We start from the raw sequence: 21,310 nt of genomic DNA on the forward strand, positions 1-21,310 counted from the left end.
TATTAATAAAAGCAGGTCTGATGTAAATAAGGACATTGAATGCACAGTAATCCTCAGAGAAAGATTGCTAGGTGTTTTTCAGTTATCAGACTTGTAATTTGGTAACACAGCCATTTGAACCAGTTATCATCATTCAACCAATATGTATGGTAGTTAGGTTTCCAGTTTGGTTTGATAACAAGAGAACACAAGATAGCAAGGAGAAGAACACAACTTTCAGATCTTTGTAAGACCCTTACAGGATTTATGTAATTTATCTGGCTCACATGGGAATAGTAACTTGAAGTGCTCATTCAGTACAGATTGTGGGAGCTATTCTAATTTAGATTGCAGTAGAGAGAAAATGAGGTTGTTATACACTTTAAAGGTTAGAGAATTCTTTTCATTGTTTATTCCCTCTCCTTTCTTTTGTTATTTCTTTCTTGGCATAGAAGTACTAGTGTCAGACCCAAGACATTGTCATTGAGCCGAGCCCATCAGTCATAGAGATGAAGAAGGTTGGGTAGGTTTTGAGGTTGGTAATGATCAAACACTTTGATTTTTATTATTTTTTTTCCAGATCACAGGTTTTGCTTAAAATTACAGCAGTGGAGTTGCTGGGAGGTATGGTGTATCAAGATATACGGACAGAATTCATGGATTCTCATTAAAATAATAAGTTACATGCAAGAGTGACATCTGATAGCACTGAGAGCCAAACCACAAATACATGCTTGCCTTAATTTGATGAAGAGGCTTGTCAAATCTTTTGTGTTTATGGAATCAAAATATGATTTCTAATTGTACTTCTGTTTCCTCCTCAAAAGCTCACATTTTGACAAACTTAGTTAACTTTTTACCATACTAATAGGTTTTCTGAATGGCACACGCATAGCCTGCATGTCAGAGTTGAAACTGTGTATGTCAGTCTCACAATGCTATGCAGTATCTGTGACACTGTAGTGCAGGAGGCTGAGACAGCTTCTGCAGGGCAGCAGCCACAGAAGTGCGCATAGGCAGACCTTTCTGTTCTGATCCAGACAGTTTTGTTCTTAATTTTTTTTTCCTTTGTTATACTTGAGTCATGTGCTGACTCTCAGGAGCAAACACTGCAACCGTTTCTGGCTTTTTTCTGCTTAAGTTGAAAAGAGGGTGACCTAAAAGAGCAACAGATTTTCTGATCTCAGACTTGTATTTTACTTGTTTCAATTTAGGATGGAGTGTTTTCACTACTCTATGCTTAGCAGTTTCTGAAAGATAAATGTGATTGATAATCCAAACTTGCATTCAGATAAATACTTCACTGGTCATGAGTTACAGGGACCTCTGAATGTACTGGTAGCTTTCTCCAACACAGAGCCCCCAACTAAGGAAGATTGTTCTGTATTGTGAAAAGCGGAATTTTGAAAAAGGATGCAGAAGACTATTTGGAATTAGTGATCACAGGAAGAAAGGACCGATTACTTTATGGAAAGATCTCTTAGTGGAATTTGATTTCCTATTTTGTAAATAAGATCTTTTTAGTTAAAGTCATATTCTAAAATTTATAACAGTGAAGTATGCAGCAGATTAACAGTTACAACAGGTAGTTCTATAAAGGGAAATTATATAAAAGAAGAAGATGAAAGGGAAGCAGCACTGAAGTCTTTTGGAAAACCTGTGTTCTGAGGTTCCTTATTCCCATGCCACAAGTAAGAGAAAATTTAGTGTTTTCTTTGAACTAAGGTTGCTGTGAATTGCTCAGCTTTCTATTAAATGATTTTTATTCCTTTATTATGCACTCAAATGTACTTCACCAGTGTGACAGCAATGCAGTGAATTAGTCAACTGCTGTAAATCCACTGCCAGTGGATTTTGGTTAGAACAGTTTTGACAGCTTGACAGAGATAGTAACTGAGAGTACTTGTATAAAGAAGAAAGTGCTCCATTATTATGTTGATGTCTGAATCAACATATGATTCTATTTTAATCATAAAATTCAGATTTTATTATAAGGGGCATCCCGTGCTACATCCCATAACTGCTGAGTTAGCATGCATCTTTAAGGGTCCCATCTATCTGTTCAGTGTCTGTTTTTTAACTAAGTCTGTAATTTAAATCAGTCATTTAAAAATATATATGTTACAGCATCAAAATTATAGTGAAGGAAAGTGCACCAACATAAAAGTATGGTGGCAGAACCATGTCCTTATCAGGTATTCTACTTCTCCAACTTTTCATCCTTTTAAAAATTTGCCACCTGCTAATAACATTACAATTAGGACTTGTGCTCATGCTGGCTAAAGAAAGGTGACTTGTTAGTCCCTCCTGGTTGACCAAGGGAAGCCAGTAGCTGTAATCTTTTTGTATTTCAGCAAAATTTTCGTACTGTCTCTCACCTTCTGGACATACAGCTTGACAAGTATGTAACATGGTGGAAAGATGATTGGCTGACAGATTGGGCTCAAAGGCTTGTAAATGAGGTTACATCAGGCTGGTGACCAGTCCCTAGGGGGGTCCCTCAGGGTTCCATTCGAGGGCCAGCTCTCTTCAGTGTTCTCATAAGTGACCTGGAAACAGGAGTTGAATGCACGCTTCATAAGTTTGAAGATGATGCTAAATTAGGAGGAGCTGTGGACTCCCTTGAGAGTAGAAAGGCCTTGCAGAGAGAGATCTTGACAGACCAGAGGGCTGGGCAAGCACGAACTGTATGAAATTTAACAACAGCAAGTGCTGGATTCTGCACCTGGGATGGGGGAACCATGGCTGTATGTACAGACTGGGGGATGAGAGGCTGCAGAGCAGCCCTGCAGAAAGGGATCTAGGGGTTCTGGCTGATGGCAAGCCAGCTAAAAGGGCCAGCCATACCCTGGGGTGTGTCAGGCACAGCACTGCCAGCTGGTTGAGGGAAGGGACTGTCCTGCTCTGCTCTGTGCTGGTGTGGCCTCACCACGAGTGCTGTGTGCAGTTTTGGGTGCCACAGTATGAGAAGGACATAAAACTATTAGAGGGAACCAAAAGAAGGGCTACAAAGATGGTGAAGGGTCTAGAGGGGAAGACATATGAGGTGCAGCTGAGGTCCCTTGGTTTGCTCAGCCCAGAGCAGAGCAGGCTGAGGGGAGGCCTCATGGCGGCCTGCAGCTCCCTCACGAGGGGAGCGGAGGGGCAGGCGCTGAGCTCTGCTCTCTGGGGACAGCGACAGGACCCGAGGGGACGGCATGGAGCTGGGACACAGGGGAGGGTCAGGCTGGGGGTTAGGGAAAGGTTCTGCACCCAGAGGGCTGTCAGGCACTGGGACAGGCTCCCCAGGGCAGTGGTCATAGCACTGAGCCTGCCGGAGTTCAAGAAGCCTTTGGACAATGCCCTCAGACGTAGGGTCTGATTTTTGGACAGTCTGGTGTGGAGCCAGGAGTTGGACTTGATGATCCTTGTGGGTCCCTTCCAGCTCAGGGTTCTCTGTGATTCTGTGATTCCTGGTCTGTTTGTTAGACTCCAGAGGTAGATTTAAGGAGAGCAGTGGTAGCATATCTGAATGGAGGGACTGACAGGTGCTGACCGTAGCACAGGACACCCAGTCATTAGAGTGGCCATTGTGCATTAGAGGGACTGTGGGGCTGCTGTGCTTTTGCAGATCGTATAGAAATCAACACTTAAAAAGAAAAAAAAAAAAAGTATCGGGTGGGTGCAAAACCAGCATAAAGCTGCTTCTGACTAATTTCTCTCCTCCAGCTGTGCTCTCTTAAATTTGATAAATTTTGTCCTACCTACAAACATGCAGAAATGTTCCTGGTATGATGTTCATTCTGTGGGTAGTTTGATTTCATGAAATGAAAATACTACAATGATCCAATGAAGCTAAATATTACTCGCTTTTAGCAGAATTTGTGGTTCGTCTTGGGCCGGAAGTCTTGACTTAAAATACTTACCTACCCTGGCCTGAAAAAGGAATTATGGTCATTTTTGTACTGAGAGGGAATTTAAAGTCCAGTGAGAAAAATAGAAATTATGATGATAATTTCAGTTGGTATTGAGTCAGAGTAACAGTGCTTTGCTGATTTTTCATCATAATTCTTTCTTATTTCTTAAGGTGAATTAACATTACTTTCAGTTTTACAAACTAATTGCAGACTGTTTCTGTTAACTGTCTAGTTGAGTCTTAATATCAGCATTTGCATTAATAGTGTAATCCTAGTTGAAAGTGATTATGTGGACTAGCTGCATGCTGATTTCTTAAGTAGTTGTCTGTCTCTGATAGTATGTGTGAACAGGGTAGATAAAGGACTATGAATATGCTTTTTTTCTGGGTAGCAGAATGTAGTGTAAACAGCCTGTCTTTGCTACTCTGATAGCTTCCCCAAATTAAGTTAATAAATTTGTTTTGAATATTTCTTGGGAAACTGCTTTGGACATTTCTGAAAGAATTACAAAGGGGGTAGGTATGGAGCATTTGTCACTACATGGAAACCTTTGTCTCCAGCAGATTTGATGTGATACGTCAGTATGCAGCTGTTGACTTTGTCCCTGGATATTCATCCTCTTGCTGTGTCCTGGAGAATCTCCATAGCACAGTGGGATTAGGTGATTGAGTACAGAAACCTTGCTGTACTAATAATAGGAATACACAATTTTCCTCAGTAGACAGTGTTGTTGCTTTTCTACCCTTCTTACTCAGTCAACAAAAGCTTTCACGTACAATTTAATGAAAATTAATTTAAAAATCAGTTTTGCTTTCCTTCTTACTGAAAACAAGGGCTTTTATAAGACATTTAGATTATTAAAAACAAAGTACAAACAAAAAACACACCCCCCCCAAAAAATGTTTCCCATCGTTCAATGAATAGTGATACTTTTGTAAGGACCATGTCCTGTTTTGGCTAACATCTTGGGAGGATAATCCATTTATGCTTTGACAGATAAATAGGCCTCCCCAAATGACTGTTTAAAAGCCCAGTGTGACCTTTCCCTGTAAATAGTGATTAGTTAGTTAGCAGAATTAATCATTTTAAGATTCATATTTATTAGGTTAAGTCAGAGTATGAATCAATTTTGTACACACCAGGCAACAAAGAAAGAAGCTTTTCAAGCTCTTATTTGTGTGAAACTGTGATTTAAAAGTAGGAGTGTTGTGTATTAATGGGTTTTCTTCCTAACGGTGGAAGTTGACACCATGTTTTAAGAGACTGGTATTTTGCCTGAAGCCTTGCAAGAGTAGTCAGCAGTTCTTTGCTGTCCTTCTTTAAATAAGCTCCTCTTGGCATCTGATTTGAGCCAGCAGAAATACTGTATGTTTCTAGGAATGAGAAGATTATACTTAATTTATAAAGAAGCTATCACTTTTTTAGGTCACACATGGCACAAAACCTTTTTTATTTTTATTCTCCCCCAAGGCATGTTTCAAATAGTTACTCATCACCATGGTATAATGTGTCTGTGGTTTCTCTGGAGAAAATAATGTTGGATTGCTATCTTTAACAACTTGGGGCAAAATTAATTCTTTTGTGACCCTGTTCAAAAGAACAGCTTTTTATCAGAGGTTAAATGTTGCCCCTTTCTGCAGTTCTGCCAGTTCACTTCACTACACAAAGAGATTAATGAAAGCACCCAAAAGAAGTAGGTGATACTGTATCATGTAGCTTATCATGCCTATGTTAACTCTGAAAGTCATTTTTCAAAGTTTTATCCCCAAGAAATGAGGTAATTGTTTAGAAAGACAATCTTCGTGGTTGGAGAACACACAAATGCAACCATTTAAGTTTGTTGCAGTTTTTGCAGAGGAAAATTCCTACTTCATTATTTTGAAAGGAACCCTCCTAGTCCTCTGATGTTTCTAGAAATACTAGTTTGAAATGATTGCTTTCTGTATTATGTATTAGTCAGCAGAGGGCACTCTCTTCCATGAAAAATAAAAGAAAGTATGACTTAAAAATAAGAGAGGTGAGCTGCTTTTCTTTGCAGTACTTTTTTTTTTTAAAATACAAATTGTAAATGTGAAACTGAAAATTAATACAATAAAATTCTGTGCAAAATTATTTTTCATGTAAATACTTTTCTGAATTGAAACAGGAAGACACGATTCTTTTAAAATGAACCTGCTCTTAATTTCCCTGTGCCTGTCCTGTGTTCACCTCTAGGTTCCTCTCTAGGTATCAAAAACAGTGAAACTTAATGCAGTTCTTTCATGTAGGCAATTGAATGGTATTGCTGAATTTCTGAATTGCCCAAATCAAATGACCATAGCCTCTACTATATAAAGAGCCACAGAGTCATTTCAGTTCTAGCTATTTTAATCCACGAAGCCAAGCAAAGCGTTTATTCCTCTGATCATTAAAAACATCTGTTGTGCAAGGTTCATTCAGGCTTTGTGCAGGAGTGAGGCTCAGGAGGAGTTACATAACCAATTGTCCTTTTTTTTTTTATCTTTCTATACACTTACTGTTGTATTGCATTGGTTGACTTGAGGTAGTGGATTCCTGCAGGACTGTGAAATACAGCCAGTTATTTTGCTTAAAATTGAATGGAAATTTCAGCATGCCCGTGTTTGTGTAACATACTATTCCATAGATCCTATCATACCACATAGAAAAACATTACTGCAGAAAAGTTTGTTGTTATTTGCGATACTGTTATTAAACACCATTCTTCAAAAAAACAGGTACTAGGGCATGAAGACTGCTATAAAACTCTTAAAATCAGTGATACTTGCAGAGTAGGAGAAGGATTAGTTAAAAATTTCAGTGATTTATCCTGGATTCTTGTGAAGTCATTGTAGAGAGACTGGCTGTAGAATTAATTAATTAACCCTTCTGGTTTTCAGATCCATTAATTTTTTTCTGTGGGCAACACATTTGGAAGATGTCCCTCGGGAGGGATTGTGACAGAGCAGTTTTAGTTTATTACCATATTTAAATACTTTGAATACTTTTTCCTGAGAAAATGCATCCCTGAGTCTGAGGTTGACGTTGTTCTCTGTTCAGTGTTGTTAAAAGCAGTTCTAAGTCTTCCCAGTTTGTATCAGCTAAATATATAGAAAGTGTTCTTTGAGTTTTCTGGCTTCAGGTATACCCCCCTTCTGCCTCTGTACACCTTACTTAGGTAAGCTTGATATAGCAGTTTCTGTGACATTTAACTTGGAGTGTCAACTGGAAGAACACTAAGAAGCAGTCCATCAGTTTTATTTTTGTTGTGTAGCATTTCAAGAAACAATGGTATATTTGCTTATGTGTTTTTATTGTAATTATTTGTACAATTTGTACAACTGTACACCACAATATTAAAAGTGGCCCTCAGAAAGAAAAAGAAAATTCTAGGATATGGATTTTTTTTCTGAAAACATAACTGTATGTGCATTCTTGGATATGTTTTTGAAAACAATTGTTGATAGTACTATATTTATACAGACAGCAGTAATTTGGATAATTTGTGTTAACTACAACTACTGTTGAGAGAAGAGATTTTGTTAGAAATTCTTACTTAGCCTGATTTATATCTGAAATGTTTTTCAGTTAGTTTCTGTCATTGTAGAACTGAGTTAACTTTGGAAATAGGTTTTACTACTAGAAAAATATTTTACCGGCTTGGGCTTGCAAGTTGTTAATTATGAGGACTTCGTGAGGATATAAATAGTTGCTGGTAACAGTGTCCAAGAGAAGAAGTCTTTAGTTTTATGTTCAGATTAGCAATGTCAGAACCCAAGGAGAATTCATTTTCAGCTGTTTATGAACTTCAATGGGGGTTTCTTCACCAATACCTGCCATTACTTCCTTCAGAATCTTACAAATTTATTTCAAAAAGGAGTTGAATTTCAGAATTTTGATACCTGCCTAAAGTCTTTGAAATTTGGTAGCAAAAATAACGTTTGGAAAACAAGTCAAAACATGATGTTCAGGGACTACTTCATTTTTAAAAGAAGTTAACATAATTTTGCACTCCTGTGCTCTGGATCTCTTTACTTATGTGGCCTGTATTTTACTTGTTGCTCTATTTTGTTTGAAGTAAAATTAGACAAACCATGGAAAACGAATTTGCTGAATTCGTGGAATAAATTATTGATCAAGCAGTTAAATGTATATAAGTGGACTATAACTAATTCCATAATTAAAGAAGTGAAAGCTGTTATCCGCAATTAGAATATGATTGCATGTAATTTAAAAAACAAATAAAAAACCAAAACAAACCCACCAATTTTAGCAGAAGTGAAGGTAATAGAGTAGGATATTTAAATAGGGAGATTATCTTGAGCAATTTTGGAGCAGAATATCTGTCTTCCCAGCATGACAAAAATAATCAGTTGAAGGTGAATTGCTAGAGCAGTTGGAAAGGATATAGCAGTTGGCTGATCCATAAAGAGGTCTTTGAAAGAGACACACTAAAGGTTATGTACAGAGCGTAAAGCATTTTCTGTTTCTGTAATCTTCACAGGAAAAGTGATGGATTTTTGATTCACATGTCAGAAAAGCAATCACTAGCTGCGCAGTTTTGGAACCGTTGTCTAGAAATTTCAGCTGTTGTACTATATTTATTAAAAGCAGGAGATGTGGAAATACCTAATTTATAATCCATTGTAAACGTAACATACCACTCAGAATAACATCAAGTATGATCTTTTTTTGAAAGAGGTATTCATAACACGGTATTTTGTTGAGCATTGGTGTCATCTTCCAGCTCTGCTTTCCTAGCTCTGCCAATATTTGAAGAGCATATAACAGCATGTGTTGTCATTAACAAAGTTATAATGCTCAAAATGATCTGACCTCCTAAAAATAATACTTAAGAAATCTTGATGACCTGCCTGAAAAGTTAGGAATATTAAACTTTTTAAAGAGAGGGTAAAAGACTCTTATCATTTTTGTTATACAGATCCAATTCTATATAGAGCATATTTTATTTTAAATCTACAAAATGAAGCAGGTAGGTCAAGTGCAAAAGATAATCGGAGGATGGATAACTAAGACCTGAAGTTAAACGTTCAGTTTCTGTCTTTCATCTCTGTCATTTTACCAGAGTTTTTCTTTAAGATACTTTGTGTAGATTTGCAAAAAATAACAAGATTGGGATGAATGTTCAAAACCTAGCCTTCTTTTGAGAGGAAGAGATAGCAAAGGATTTTAACAGTTGAAGTTACCCAAGACAACTGGCAGAATGATTCATTTTATTTCTTCTACCTCTTTGTCCTTTCAGTGGATGGGAAATGGCCTCATTCCTACTTTTTCTTCCCATTTTTCTGTTTTCTCCTTTGTCTTGGAAACATGTTTTGTTCTCCAGAGGTTGATTGCCAGAAGTTGTTTCAGTTACTTGAAGTGTTATAGGTAGGTGGTTTGGGGAGGAAAGGAGTGAAGAGTGATAAAAGCATTCTTTCAAGCCTTTACATGGAATTTGATGTTCAATCAAAGCAACAGTATTGTTCTTACTGGTATTTTTATGTTGCTTTTATGTGTTAGGCAACACCTTAACAGGTAACCAGACATTTATATATGGAGTATGGATGTTGGACAGTAAGTGGAAAAATGATTACACACCCTTTTGTTGCCCTGTGTAGCATGATTTGCATTGGCAGAAGTAGTCAATGTTAGTTCTGGGCTCTTTAGACCTGCTTACTTCTAAAGAGTATCCGCACTGTGCTGCTGTAATGGCATCATTCTGTAGATTTCCTTTCCTTAAACAAAGATTATGTTCTGTCACATAGGAGAACATCTCACTTTTCATAAAGGCAAACTATTTTTACATTCTTCATTTTTTAATTCAGCTAAATTTCTAAGAGTTACTCGCATGGAGTGATTTAGTTATCAGAGAGTAAGGTAACTATTCCTCTGCATGCTGACATCAGAAGAACCTTGTTTTCTTGCTGACAAAAGCTTTTGTCTATAAAAAGAGGATTGGAATCTGTAGGTGAGGCTAGTAGGATGACTGTGGCAAAGTACATTTATCTAGATCTTGATTTGGCATTTAAGCTGTACACCTAAGCTTCCGTGTCTTCTCCTTTGACATGACTCACATGGTGTGTGAATGTCTCTCTGACCCTTGCATGAGACTCTGCTAGGATGACAGTAAGTTATTTCATGGTGCTTCTCTTGTTCTGTAATTAAAACATTTTTTCAAGCGCTATAGGGATGATCTAGCTTCTAAAATGTAAGTTTCAGAAGCCTTTTCTATTATATATATAGAAACTGTGATATAATTGTAGATAAAAGCTTACTCGAATGTTCTAGTTGCAGCCTTATAGCAGCAGCATCATGCTTGTCTTCCATCTCTGATACATCTTAAAAGTAAACAAGAAATCAAGAAAATTCAGGGCTCTGACTGAAGTGTACAAATAAAGTTCTGATTTATTCAGCTAATTCCCAAGGCTTCTCTGAGCCTTAGTAAAAATAAATAAATAAATAAATAAATAATCTCATACATGTACACATCTTTCTTTCATTATTCCGGTGTTTTGATCCATGAAAATACTGCAACTAGAGTTTAATGATGTATTTTGAAGGATTCATTTTTTAACTGAATTTTCTAAATGAATTCATTTTCCATTCATAAAATATTTTAAATCCTTTTTTTATTTTACTGCTCATGAGTTAGGATCCATTATCCTAAGCATTTTACAGACAATGACCAGTAAGAAGCAAAAATTTTATTTATCCACTCGATTTTTCAGATTCTTCTTAGTGTCTGTGGAATTCTTTTTCAGAGAGCTTATGCTATTTTTTTCTTTCCAAAGATCATGATGTGAAACAGGAAAGGACACAAATTCTCATTTAGGTGGTTTGATCCCCTATTAACCTTCTTCAGTAACTGAAGATCGATTAGGATTGTACTAAGCCTTTTCCAGAATTTCATAGCACACTTTATTAATACATATACAGTTCTTCAGTGTAGCACACCATGCAAACGCTTCCCCGTTTAGGCTAGTCCATTCTGTGGTCCAGAGTTGGTCAAAGGAAGCAATGTCCTCTTTACAGTCCTTTTTCAAACTGTTGTTATTGGACTGCTGTGTGAAAACACTTTGCTACCTGGGAGAGATTATCAGTCAGAGATTTCTGTTTTCTGGCATGTTAAGGAGTATGTTGGGAGACGAGGGCTTATTGGGGCTGTTTGCTTTTCAAGACGGTGAATAGACTAGTATTGCTCTCCTTAAATGTTACACCTGCTTGAAATATCCACAGGTTTACAGGAAAGTCTCTAAAGCAGTGTGTCTTGCTGTACAGCCCTGTAAGTGAAGACATTTGTATGAACCACACTTGTAAATTGTAACTCAGCAGGATCTGAACCCATAAATGGCTCTTGGCTCTTGTTGAACTGGAATGAGTAATAGTTTTTATGCTGCATTATCAAGGAATGTTTGGTTTTTTTGTTAGTTTTTTTTTTTTTTTGTCCATGCTAAATGAGAGAGACAAATCCATGATCATGATGGTGGCTTTGTAATGACTTCCACTCAGCTCCTGGACTGCTTTGATCTGATCACATGACATTGCTCTCAATTGTACAGTCTTTGTAAACTTCAGCATCCAGACCTAACATCAGTGTGCTTTTTCCTTTAGTTACTGACAGCCAAGCATCACAGACACAGGGTTTTTCTTATTGGTTTGGGAAATCCTTTTACAAAACAGAAAACATTTACATTTATAAATACAAGATAACTATCCCATGCAAGGTTATTCTTTAAATGGGCATCTTAAAATCTGCTAGACCACAGAGACCATTGATATAAAAACTCCCTTCCCTGCTGCATCTCAAGCATACTGCTTTCTCCTGTGGATTTAGTATCTCAGAGGAATTTCATTTGAAATAGACTGCATTTTTCTGCCTGGCCTTTATCATATAAATCATTCTGGTAGGTTGTAGAGCTACTCTGGAAAAAATGCAGTGACTAAATCGAAAGGAATATAAAAATCTGAAACTTTTACCAAGCTTGCTAAAACATTGATTTGCAGCCATGGTTGTAAGGCTCCTAATGGTTGATGTGCATATAGAGTAAACACAGGAACACAAACATTGGCTGGCCCAATTAGTCCCTAAGAAGCATCAGAGCTTTCAAAGAATTAAAAGATATTAAGTAGAAAACTGACGCAATGGAGCCCAGAAGTTCCATACTTTTAACGGATTGTGTGCAAAAGAGTATTACCAGACAGACCAACATAAAAGTGTAATGTTGTTCAAGCCCACAATTAGTTTTTACACTATCCATAGTTTGCTGAGGGGAATGATGATGAAGAAGAAAAGATAGCTATTTTGGTATTTTCTCTGGCTCAGATTTCCTCCTTTCAGAATCTAACAGTTTTCTTTTTTTCTGGGATCATTTATTAAATGCTTGTAGAAATCAGTGAAGAAACTCTTTAATCTAGGATAGATGTCATTTGCAAAAAATAATTGAATGAGTGTTAGTAAGATCTCTGGGAAATAATGTGAAAATTGTTACAAGTATTCTTATGCTTGACAGCCACGGAAAATCACTGCTGCTGTCAATAGTATATTGGACTGAAAAGTAGCTATACCATCTAGATTTAGTTGGTGATACATCACCTGAACTAGTAATTACATCTAAATTACCAGTTTGAATTTGATACTTGCAGAATACTTCAGTTTTGTTTGGATTTTATTTTATTTTTGTTGTTGTTGGTTTTTGAATGCCTTTATAGTAATTATTGATGTCCTAAAAGAGAAATCTAAGAAATCACATTTTTAAAATGGTAATAGTTTGACTTCCCCACACACCTCAAAATAACATTAATTTTAGGGTACAGCAAAAGTATTAGTGAAGACTAAGAAGTTCTAGATAGAGTTTATACTTACAGAAATTGGGTTTATGTAGAGTCCTTGGATTATTTTTTTCTTGCAAGTAATTTGAGTGCTAACATCAAAAATAATGCTTGGAATTTGCTATTTATATTATTAGAAGGAAACTAAAGCTAGGAATTAGCAGTTTTGACACCATACATGCATGCTTGGTGGTTCTTCTACATTTAATTTATGTTTCTTCACCTCACAAGGTTTCAGTAGAATTACTTTTTACTTTTATCAAAGCAAATAAGAGAAGTATAAAGCCAACAGATGTATTTAGATCTCTGTCTCTGCCACCAGGAATTAGAAGCCAGCAAAAGATACTGGCTGACAAAGACTCTCAAAGAAATGAAAAATCTTGTCTACAAGAAAACATAGTACTTCTGGGAACATGAAGACATAACTGAGGATTAATAAAGGCTTGAAATCTATGTGAAGGGGCATTACTTCAAGAGAAGTAGCACTGAAGTGAAGAACTGTAAGTCAGTAGAGTGAGTCAGCTCTCATGAGTCTACCCAAGCAAACCACAGAGAATCAGAAGTAGTATTCACTGGGGAAATACTTATTCTTTTAAAAAAGCTGAATTAATTTTCTGATGGATATAACTTACCAGCATATACCATAGTTTATTTCGTTAAGTTTTACCTGCAGTGCAGAGTCATATTAATTGTACGGTAGAAATCACAGAACTGATAAATAAAACAGTGCAATATCTTGGACAACTGTAGTAGTAGTAGTAACTGTCTATTCTAGATAGGTAACTCTCCAGAATAAAGTAATTATCCTGCACAATTTTCTCTGCTACCAGTCTTGAACATTTGAGCACCTTCCAGAGAATGTTTAGAGAACCTTTAGAGAAATATTTCAGTTTTGACAGATTTCCAATGAAAACCTATGAGCAGCTTTTGAACAGTTGGTCAGTCTTTCACCTCTGTTAGCACCTTGAGAGCACTTGGCTCTAATTTCAGAGCTCAAGTGCTAAAAAAAACACAAACAGTATCAGAATATACTGTTTTATTAGTTTGTCACAAGCAGAGAGCAAATATTTGTGGCAAGTTCTTTTGGAAGCATACACAGGCAACAATATATAACTAAGCTTGATAAGATACAAGGTAGTTTCCAAAAAAAAAAATCAACCCATTTCATGAGAGCATTGGTTTGTGCTTAGTAGAATACCATTTCTTATTAATTGCCATGAGGATGTAGGGACCCTTCATGATTTTTCCAGGTATTTTGGGTATGTGTGGATATGATGCAGAAGAAAATACTTTTTGGTGGAACTTTCAAGATTGGGTTCTGGTAACAGAGAACATAAGTTAAACATATCTCTAAGACACAAATTTTTCACATTGAATTTGAAGATTATTTCATCTAGAGTAAACAACAGTTGTATATAAAATACTTTGTTAAGTAATGAGCAGTACCATAATTCTCCTGGAGTGCTTAAAAAGGGGGATGGGGGTTGCACATGTGCAAACACGGGATAAATTTATTTAAAAATAACTAAAAAGCTTATTTCAGAATACCTTCGTCCTTGCCTGAAATGCAGACTAGATAAGAGAGTATAATTCTTTGGGTTTTTGTTTCACTGAGTTTTCATCATTTTTTGTCCTCATTGTGTTTGTGTGCGTTTGTATGTATATCTATATCTACATAGATACATATGTTCATACACTGAATTGTGTACATAATGCTTTCAGCACAAATTACAAATTGTTCTTCTCTGTCTCCATGGGCTTTAACTAAATTTTGATGGTATTTAGGAGGGTGATGTATTTATTAGGGTTTATTTGCTATCGGCAAATTCCAATTTTAGAGATTACTTTTTAAAGTAAAAACATAATGTATAGTACAAACTGAATCTCAAGAACTTTTCTAAGAATCTCACTTTTCTTAGTAATAAGTTTTGATACATTTGTGGCAACACTCATAACTTTTTAAAATTAATCTCTCTGAAAGGCAAACTCCTTATCTCTCTATTCTCTCCGCACCTGTCAGAGTCTGAATCTGCCAAGTTGGTTAACTGGTTAAGTCTGGAGAAAGAAGGACTTTACCTTGGTCAAAGAGGATCGTGTCAGAGGTCACTTAAGCAAACGTGACATCCACAAATCCATGGGCCCTGATGGAATGCATGCGCGGGTACTGAGGGAGCTGGATGATGTTATTGCTAGACCACTCTACATTATCTTTGAAAGGTTATGGAGGAGAGGTGCTTGAGGAATGGAAGAAAGCCAGTGTCATGCCAGTCTTCAAAAAGGGCAAGGAGGACCCAGGCAACTACAGGCCAGTCAGCCTCACCTCCATCTCTGGAAAGGTGATGGAGCAGCTCGTCCTGGAGGTCATCTCCACACATGTGGCGGATAAGAAAGTGATCAGGAGTAGTCAGCATGGATTCACGAAGGGGAAATCATGTTTGACCAATCTGCTATTCTTCTTTGATGGGTTGACTAGCTGGGTAGATGAGGGGAGAGCAGTGGATGTGGTCTACCTTGACTTCAGCAAGGCTTTTGACACTGTGTCCCCTAACATCCTCATAGGCAAGCTCAGGAAGTGCGGGCTAGATGAGTGGACGGTGAGGTGGATTGACAATTGGCCGACTGGCAGAGCTCAGAGGGTTGTGCTTGGTGGTGCAGTCTAGCTGGAGGCCTGAAGCTAGCAGTGACCCCCAGGGGTCAGTACTGGCTCCAGTCTTACTCAACTTATTAATTGATGATCTGGATGATGGAACAGCACGCACCCCCAGCAAGTCTGCTGACAACACAAAGCTGGGAGGAGTGGCTGATACCCCAGAGGGTCGTGCTGCCATTCAGAGGGAAGGCTGGAGGGATCGGCCGAGAGGAACCTCATGAAGGTCAACAAGGGCAAGTGCAGGGTCCTGCACCTAGGGAGGAATAACCCCAAGCACCAGCACAGGCTGGGGGCTGGCCTGCTGGAGAGCAGCTCTGAAGAGAGGAAACTGGGGGTCCTGTTGGACAGCAGGCTGACCATGAGCCAGCAGTGTGCCCTTGTGGCCAAGAAGGCCAGCGGTATCCTGGGCTGCATTCGGAAGAGTGTTGCCAGCAGGTCAAGGGAGGTGATCCTCCCCCACTGCTCAGACCTGGTGAGGCCACAGCTGGGGTATTGTGTCCAGTTCTGGGCTCCCCAGTACAAAGAGGGACATGGAGCTACTGGAGCGAGTCCAGAGGGGAGCTGCAAAGGTGATCAGAGGACTGTAGCACTTGTTGTACAAGGACAGGCTGAGAGAGCTGGGCCTGTTTAGCCTGGAAAAGAAAAGACTGAGGGGACTCATCAATGTGTATAAATATCTGGGGGGGGGTGTCCAGAGGATGGAGCCGGTCTCTTTTCAGTTGTTCCAGTGACAGGTCGGGAGGCAACAGGCAAAAACTGAAGCACAGGAGACTCCAGCTGAATATGAGGGGGCACTTCTTTACTGTGAGGTTGACAGAGCACTGGGACAGGTTGCCCAGAGAGATCGTGGAGTCGTCTTCTCTGGAGATATTGAAAACCCACCTGGAGGCCATCCTGCACAGTATGCTCTGGGTGATCCTGCTTGGCAGGGGTGGGTTGGACTAGATGATCTTCAGAGGTCCATTCCAACCCTGCCCATTCTGTGATTCTGTGGTTATAATTTAAAAAGCAGATATTTTATGTGCCCTATACCTGAAAAATCAAAAATGAAAGCTTTCTTTAGAATTAGCTTAATTAAATATAAATTTTATTCACCTCATCCATTTCATTTAATTATACTGGACTGGAGTAAACATAGTCAGAAATAAAGGCCCATGCTTGTTAATTCACCTTCTGTCCTAATGCTATACTCGTTAATGTTTGTCTTAGTTCAAACTCACCTTATCATCACTCATTTGTAATTTACTCAGTACTCTTATTTATTCTCATTCATTCACCATTTACCTTAAGGTCATCTGGAATAAATCAGTGATGGTCCTTCCTGCAGCATCCCTAAGTTCATTCACATGAATACAGATTTTAGTAAAATATTCATCTTTGAATATTTCAGGACTTTGTTGTCTTTTTTTATCTTCTTGTTGTGAGTTATTCAGCTCGTAGAATGGATGGTAGGTATTCTGTTTGACAGTGTCTAGTAGCATGAAAGGTAAATAATTTGCTAATTCATGTTGACACGTATGTACTTTCCATAAAAAAATGAAGGGTTCCTCAGTTCTTTCTCACTTCTAGAATTCCTTATACTAGTAGTCTCTTTTCTCCATCTTCCTAACCTTCATCATGGTACTTGATTTTTCAAATTGTGTATACACATCGGTGAGATGGGCAGTCATGAAAATTATTCCTGTTAATCATGTTCACTGTATATGAGCTATCTGCAAGTAGAGAAAATTAAGTAAATTTTATTGTTTTGTTTCTTTTACTTAGGCTCATGCACAGTTAGTTCGAGAAGTCGATGTTGAAAAGGTGTCAACTTTTGAGAACCCGTATGTAGATGCAATAAGAAGCTTATGGAATGACCCTGGAATCCAGGAATGCTACGACAGACGACGGGAGTATCAATTATCAGATTCAACTAAATAGTAAGTGCATGATGGCTACAAATAACCATGTCTCACTTTGTGTCTAACACAGTAATTTTTACTTTTTAGCTTCTTAACTGTCTGTGTACATATTTGTACGCATGTGGAGCACAAACTTACGTGAACATACGCTTAAGAACTGTAATTTAAAAGCTGCAATTTAATTGCAGCTGTAATTTAAAAAACTGTGGAGTGCATCTAGTTTTAGTTTAGTGTGTGTGTGTGTGTTTCCCACAGTGAAAGTTGGTTACCGTTTGAAGTCTTAAAAATTCTAACTAGGGGTAGTTAAACACTGCTGGTTTTGATTTTGATGTATCTTTTCAAGCCCTTTCTCTCCTCTGACATATGCTCACAATTGCAAACTGGCCAAGAATACTTTCAGGTACTATAATGCAAGAAGTGTAATCAAGGTAAACTTTCATAAAATATGTAAAAATCAGATGTCTCTTTTCCAAGGCTTTCCCCTTTTCCTTCATAGGCTGCTTTTGCAGTCCTGGTGGTGAGGTAAATAGTATGAAGCAGGTGTTCTCGTGTTTTGTTGAGCTGCCTTTCTTTTGTGGAAAGGAGGCCTAAATGTGAAAGAACATGGCTGCCAGAATAGCAAAGACATAGCTGAAAAGAGATTTCAATTTGTAAAAGGTGAAAAAAAAGTAAAGTAAGAGCCTTTTAAATTAAATCCTATCTTTTATAGATCAACAATAAAAATGCCTATGTGACTAAAATTGCTCTCAAATGTTATGCTCTTCATTTCTGGGGAAGGATTCTGATAAAATAGCGTTGTAGAATTTAACATTGGAATCAGCCAAAGATTGGCTTAATGAAATTCAGTTATTGTTGAGTAAAGTAGCCTGTAACTTTGACAAAATTTCTCATCTCCTATCAAAAAAAATGGATGATGGTAATGGATGATGACCTTTTGGTGTTGCCCAATATTTAAAAAATACAGCATGCCTGCTTATTAAAACTGTGGCAAAAACCTGTGTGGTCTCCACGTTAATTTTTACGTTAGCTAAACATAAAACGTAACGCTTTTACGTTCATAGTTAATTAGCTATGAAGATATTTCTAATTATATCATTCCAGTCTCTTTGTCATGCCGACATGAGTGAAAGTCTCTTATTAAGGAAAGCACAGAAGGAGCTGAAAGGCACCGTGAAGCTCCCATTCAGCTCATTGGAATACAGCCATGAACATAGGAGAGGTCTGGGATGAGATGATCTGCACAGTAGCCTAAGCATTCTTATCTAGCTTAACACTTTATGTGATTGAGTCAAGACAAATGTATTAATGTCTTGCTGATGCAGTTTAGGCAGCTAGAGAGCTGGAGATGCATGATACTGTTCTGCTCAGATTTGTTCCAGCGCTCCTTGTTGTTGGCACATAGTTTTCTTCTTTTGCTTCATTTTCCTTTTCCCCTATATAGGGTCCTGTCCTGTGGAGCTGGTTAGCTTCTCAACCTACTGCTTCTGTTACTTGTATGTGGATATTTTGGTGCACAGTGGTGCAAAGGACAGTGAAGCCTCTCTTGTATTGTTTTGGCTCTTGTTGTCCCCAAATGTACGATATTCTGTTTTATTTTTCAGTGGTAAGAAAGCAAACAAAATACTACCTAAAGTGAAAAACTTTAGGGTATATAAATGGTAAACAGAAAACTTTAGAGACAAATTACTAACAGTATACTTCCAGATTGTACTGTACTAAAATGAGCAGCAAACTTAAGTAGAAAGTGAAGCAGAGCTTGTCTTATACTCTCAGCTTCTCCTATCTGTAGGTCCTATCTTTGTTTCTACACCAGGCGTGATAATGCTTGTGAAGTTAAAATAAATGTATGTATTTTGTGCACTTGCCTTAGAGGGTAGAAATAGAACAGACTAAGTCTCCAAAGTAGGAAATAATCATCTGATGCTACTTCAGATCAGATTGTACTGAATACAATTGTTTTGACCTAGTTCTAGTGAAATTACCACTATAGTGGATCTTCTGAGTACTATTAAAAATAGCAGGGAATAATTCAATAAGTAGCTATAGAAGCAAATTGCTAGTACATTGCCTTGCAAAAGATGAATGTGCTAGCAGATTGGTTACTTGTAAAGCTTAATAGATTTAGCAATTTAACATGAGGTTTTGCAAGTTTCCTGATTTTAACTATAATAGATTATAGTTCATACCAGAGAGTTCTGCAAAATCTGTTTTAGAACATGTCATAGAACATTAGAATTATGAATCACTGTATGAGTCTTTTATATAAAAGTATCTCATGTATTTATGCTTGCAAGTAGAGTTTCTTCAAATAGGTAAGTCCCGGAAAAGCAATTAGCAGAAATCAAAGAGGCATTGTTTCAAAAATACAGCTAATCTGTTTAGCAATAGAAAGAGAATTTGTTAATTTAAGTGCCCATGTCACAAAGCAGCAAAACAAGATGCTTAAAATTTACAATTGGGATTCGCAGGGCAGTAAGAGAGAAATAAACACTCATTGCTGGTTGACTTGGTGAGACTTAGAAATTTCTTCTGGCTTGATGTTTTAAACAGAAAACCATGGTTTGTTGTCCACCCAATCTCTTGTATGTTTTTAAGGATATGTGTGAGTGTGTCACAGGTTACTCATTCATGCCTTGTATGATCCTTTCAGTGCTTTTCCCTGTTTTTTGTAGTAGTAGTATTTTCAGTCTGTTCCCTATATTGTTGGTTTTTTTGTTTGTTTGTTTGTTTTTCACTATTTCACTTGTCATTCTCTATCTCTTTGTATTTTCTCTTTCTGTTATTGTTTCTAAGTCATGTTTCTGGTTCTAAAATATCTTGTATGTTTCTGTCCTTTCACTTTCTGTCGTCTTCTGATCTGCTTTGTCAACGTTAGCTATATTTTTTATGTTTTTATACCCACTGCTAGTACCATGGAAGAATATATAAGAGGTGTTTTTACCAGATGAGGTCGAGGGTCAGATCTAAGAAAAAATTTTCTGAATCATGGGATTTGATTTGAACCTCTTGGTAGTCAACAGTTGCATTCCATTCTCTTCCCTTACCCTTGGATGCTAAAAAAGTTGGATGTTCCTGTTGTTTTAGAAGTAATTTCTTGTATTATCTGTGGTAAAGTCAAGAGCACATCGGGTAAATGGAGATTATTCACTTCCCATATACATTACTGGGTGACTTACCCGCTTATTTACCACTAAACCACTTCCCGTTATGGCTTCAGAGATAGTGTTCACAGTATAAGCCAGATGTAAAACACCACCACAGTGTGGATAGCCTTAAGTAATAGTTGTGTAAGATAAGATCTTTCTGTATGTACTATACAGGGTGACAATACTCTAACCAAGGTTAAGGAAGCAAAGGAAGCAGGTTTCCAGTCAGCAGTCTGATTATATCATGGTGTTTCAAAGCCTGTAAAAAGGAAAGGCAACAGTTTTACCAAGAGACTGTCGTTAGAAGTAACATTTCATATTTTTGGCACAACTTGCACAATTTGGGTTGAAACTGGAGTTTATGGAGATTCATCACCATTTTTCTTCAATATGACACAAAGGACTTGACCTTTGTGAAGAAGTAAGAAGTGCTTAGAACGGGAAAGCTTCTCAGAGCCTTGGTGAAAAACTTCACCTTTCTCTGGCCTTGTGAAATGGAAGAATTATGTCACTATGTACCTCCAAGCGAGCATTTTTAGTTGCTACACAAGGGTATCCGAGGATACCTGGTTAGCAGCTCTTCCCTGCTTGTGTGTTATAACGCTTCAGATAAATAAATATATTTTCCCCGCAAGTTCATCAGTTTGTTATATATGTCACTTAGTATTGAATACCCCACTTCATTGTTATGCCAGTCAGTATTATAAATGCAGAAAGTCCTTGAAGCTTTTGTTTCTGCATTTGCCATCACCTTGAGCAACATAGTTTTATTTTAAACTCTTTGTTTTGTATGGTAATTTAGCTATGCATATACTTGTGATTATGTGACTTGAGTTAGATGAACAGCACTGTAGTTCTTTGGTCATCCAGTAACTGTTATGTCACAATATTTTGCATGATATTGGGGGT

The 21,310-nt window shown here is 37.6% G+C and overlaps 1 protein-coding gene and 1 long non-coding RNA gene across 2 annotated transcripts in view; one reads left to right on the forward strand and one right to left on the reverse strand.

Moving 5' to 3' along the window:
• The window catches only part of LOC310889452, a 47,993-nt gene extending 30,886 nt beyond the window's left edge, over nucleotides 1-17,107 (reverse strand). The window contains exon 1 of the long non-coding RNA XR_014576571.1: nucleotides 1-17,107. This exon is cut by the window's left edge and continues 18,457 nt beyond it. This is a non-coding gene — a long non-coding RNA (uncharacterized lncRNA).
• Nucleotides 1-21,310, forward strand: part of LOC310889451 (guanine nucleotide-binding protein G(q) subunit alpha) — a 132,089-nt gene that overhangs the window by 76,846 nt on the left and 33,933 nt on the right. Inside the window, exon 3 of the mRNA XM_083816928.1 lies at nucleotides 17,119-17,273. Within this exon, the coding sequence (XP_083673054.1) occupies nucleotides 17,119-17,273 (155 nt within the window). The remainder of the gene's footprint in view (nucleotides 1-17,118; nucleotides 17,274-21,310) is intronic.

Source organism: Anser anser (genome assembly GCF_964211835.1).
Source record: "Anser anser genome assembly, chromosome: Z".
NCBI classification, from domain to species: Eukaryota; Metazoa; Chordata; class Aves; order Anseriformes; family Anatidae; genus Anser; species Anser anser.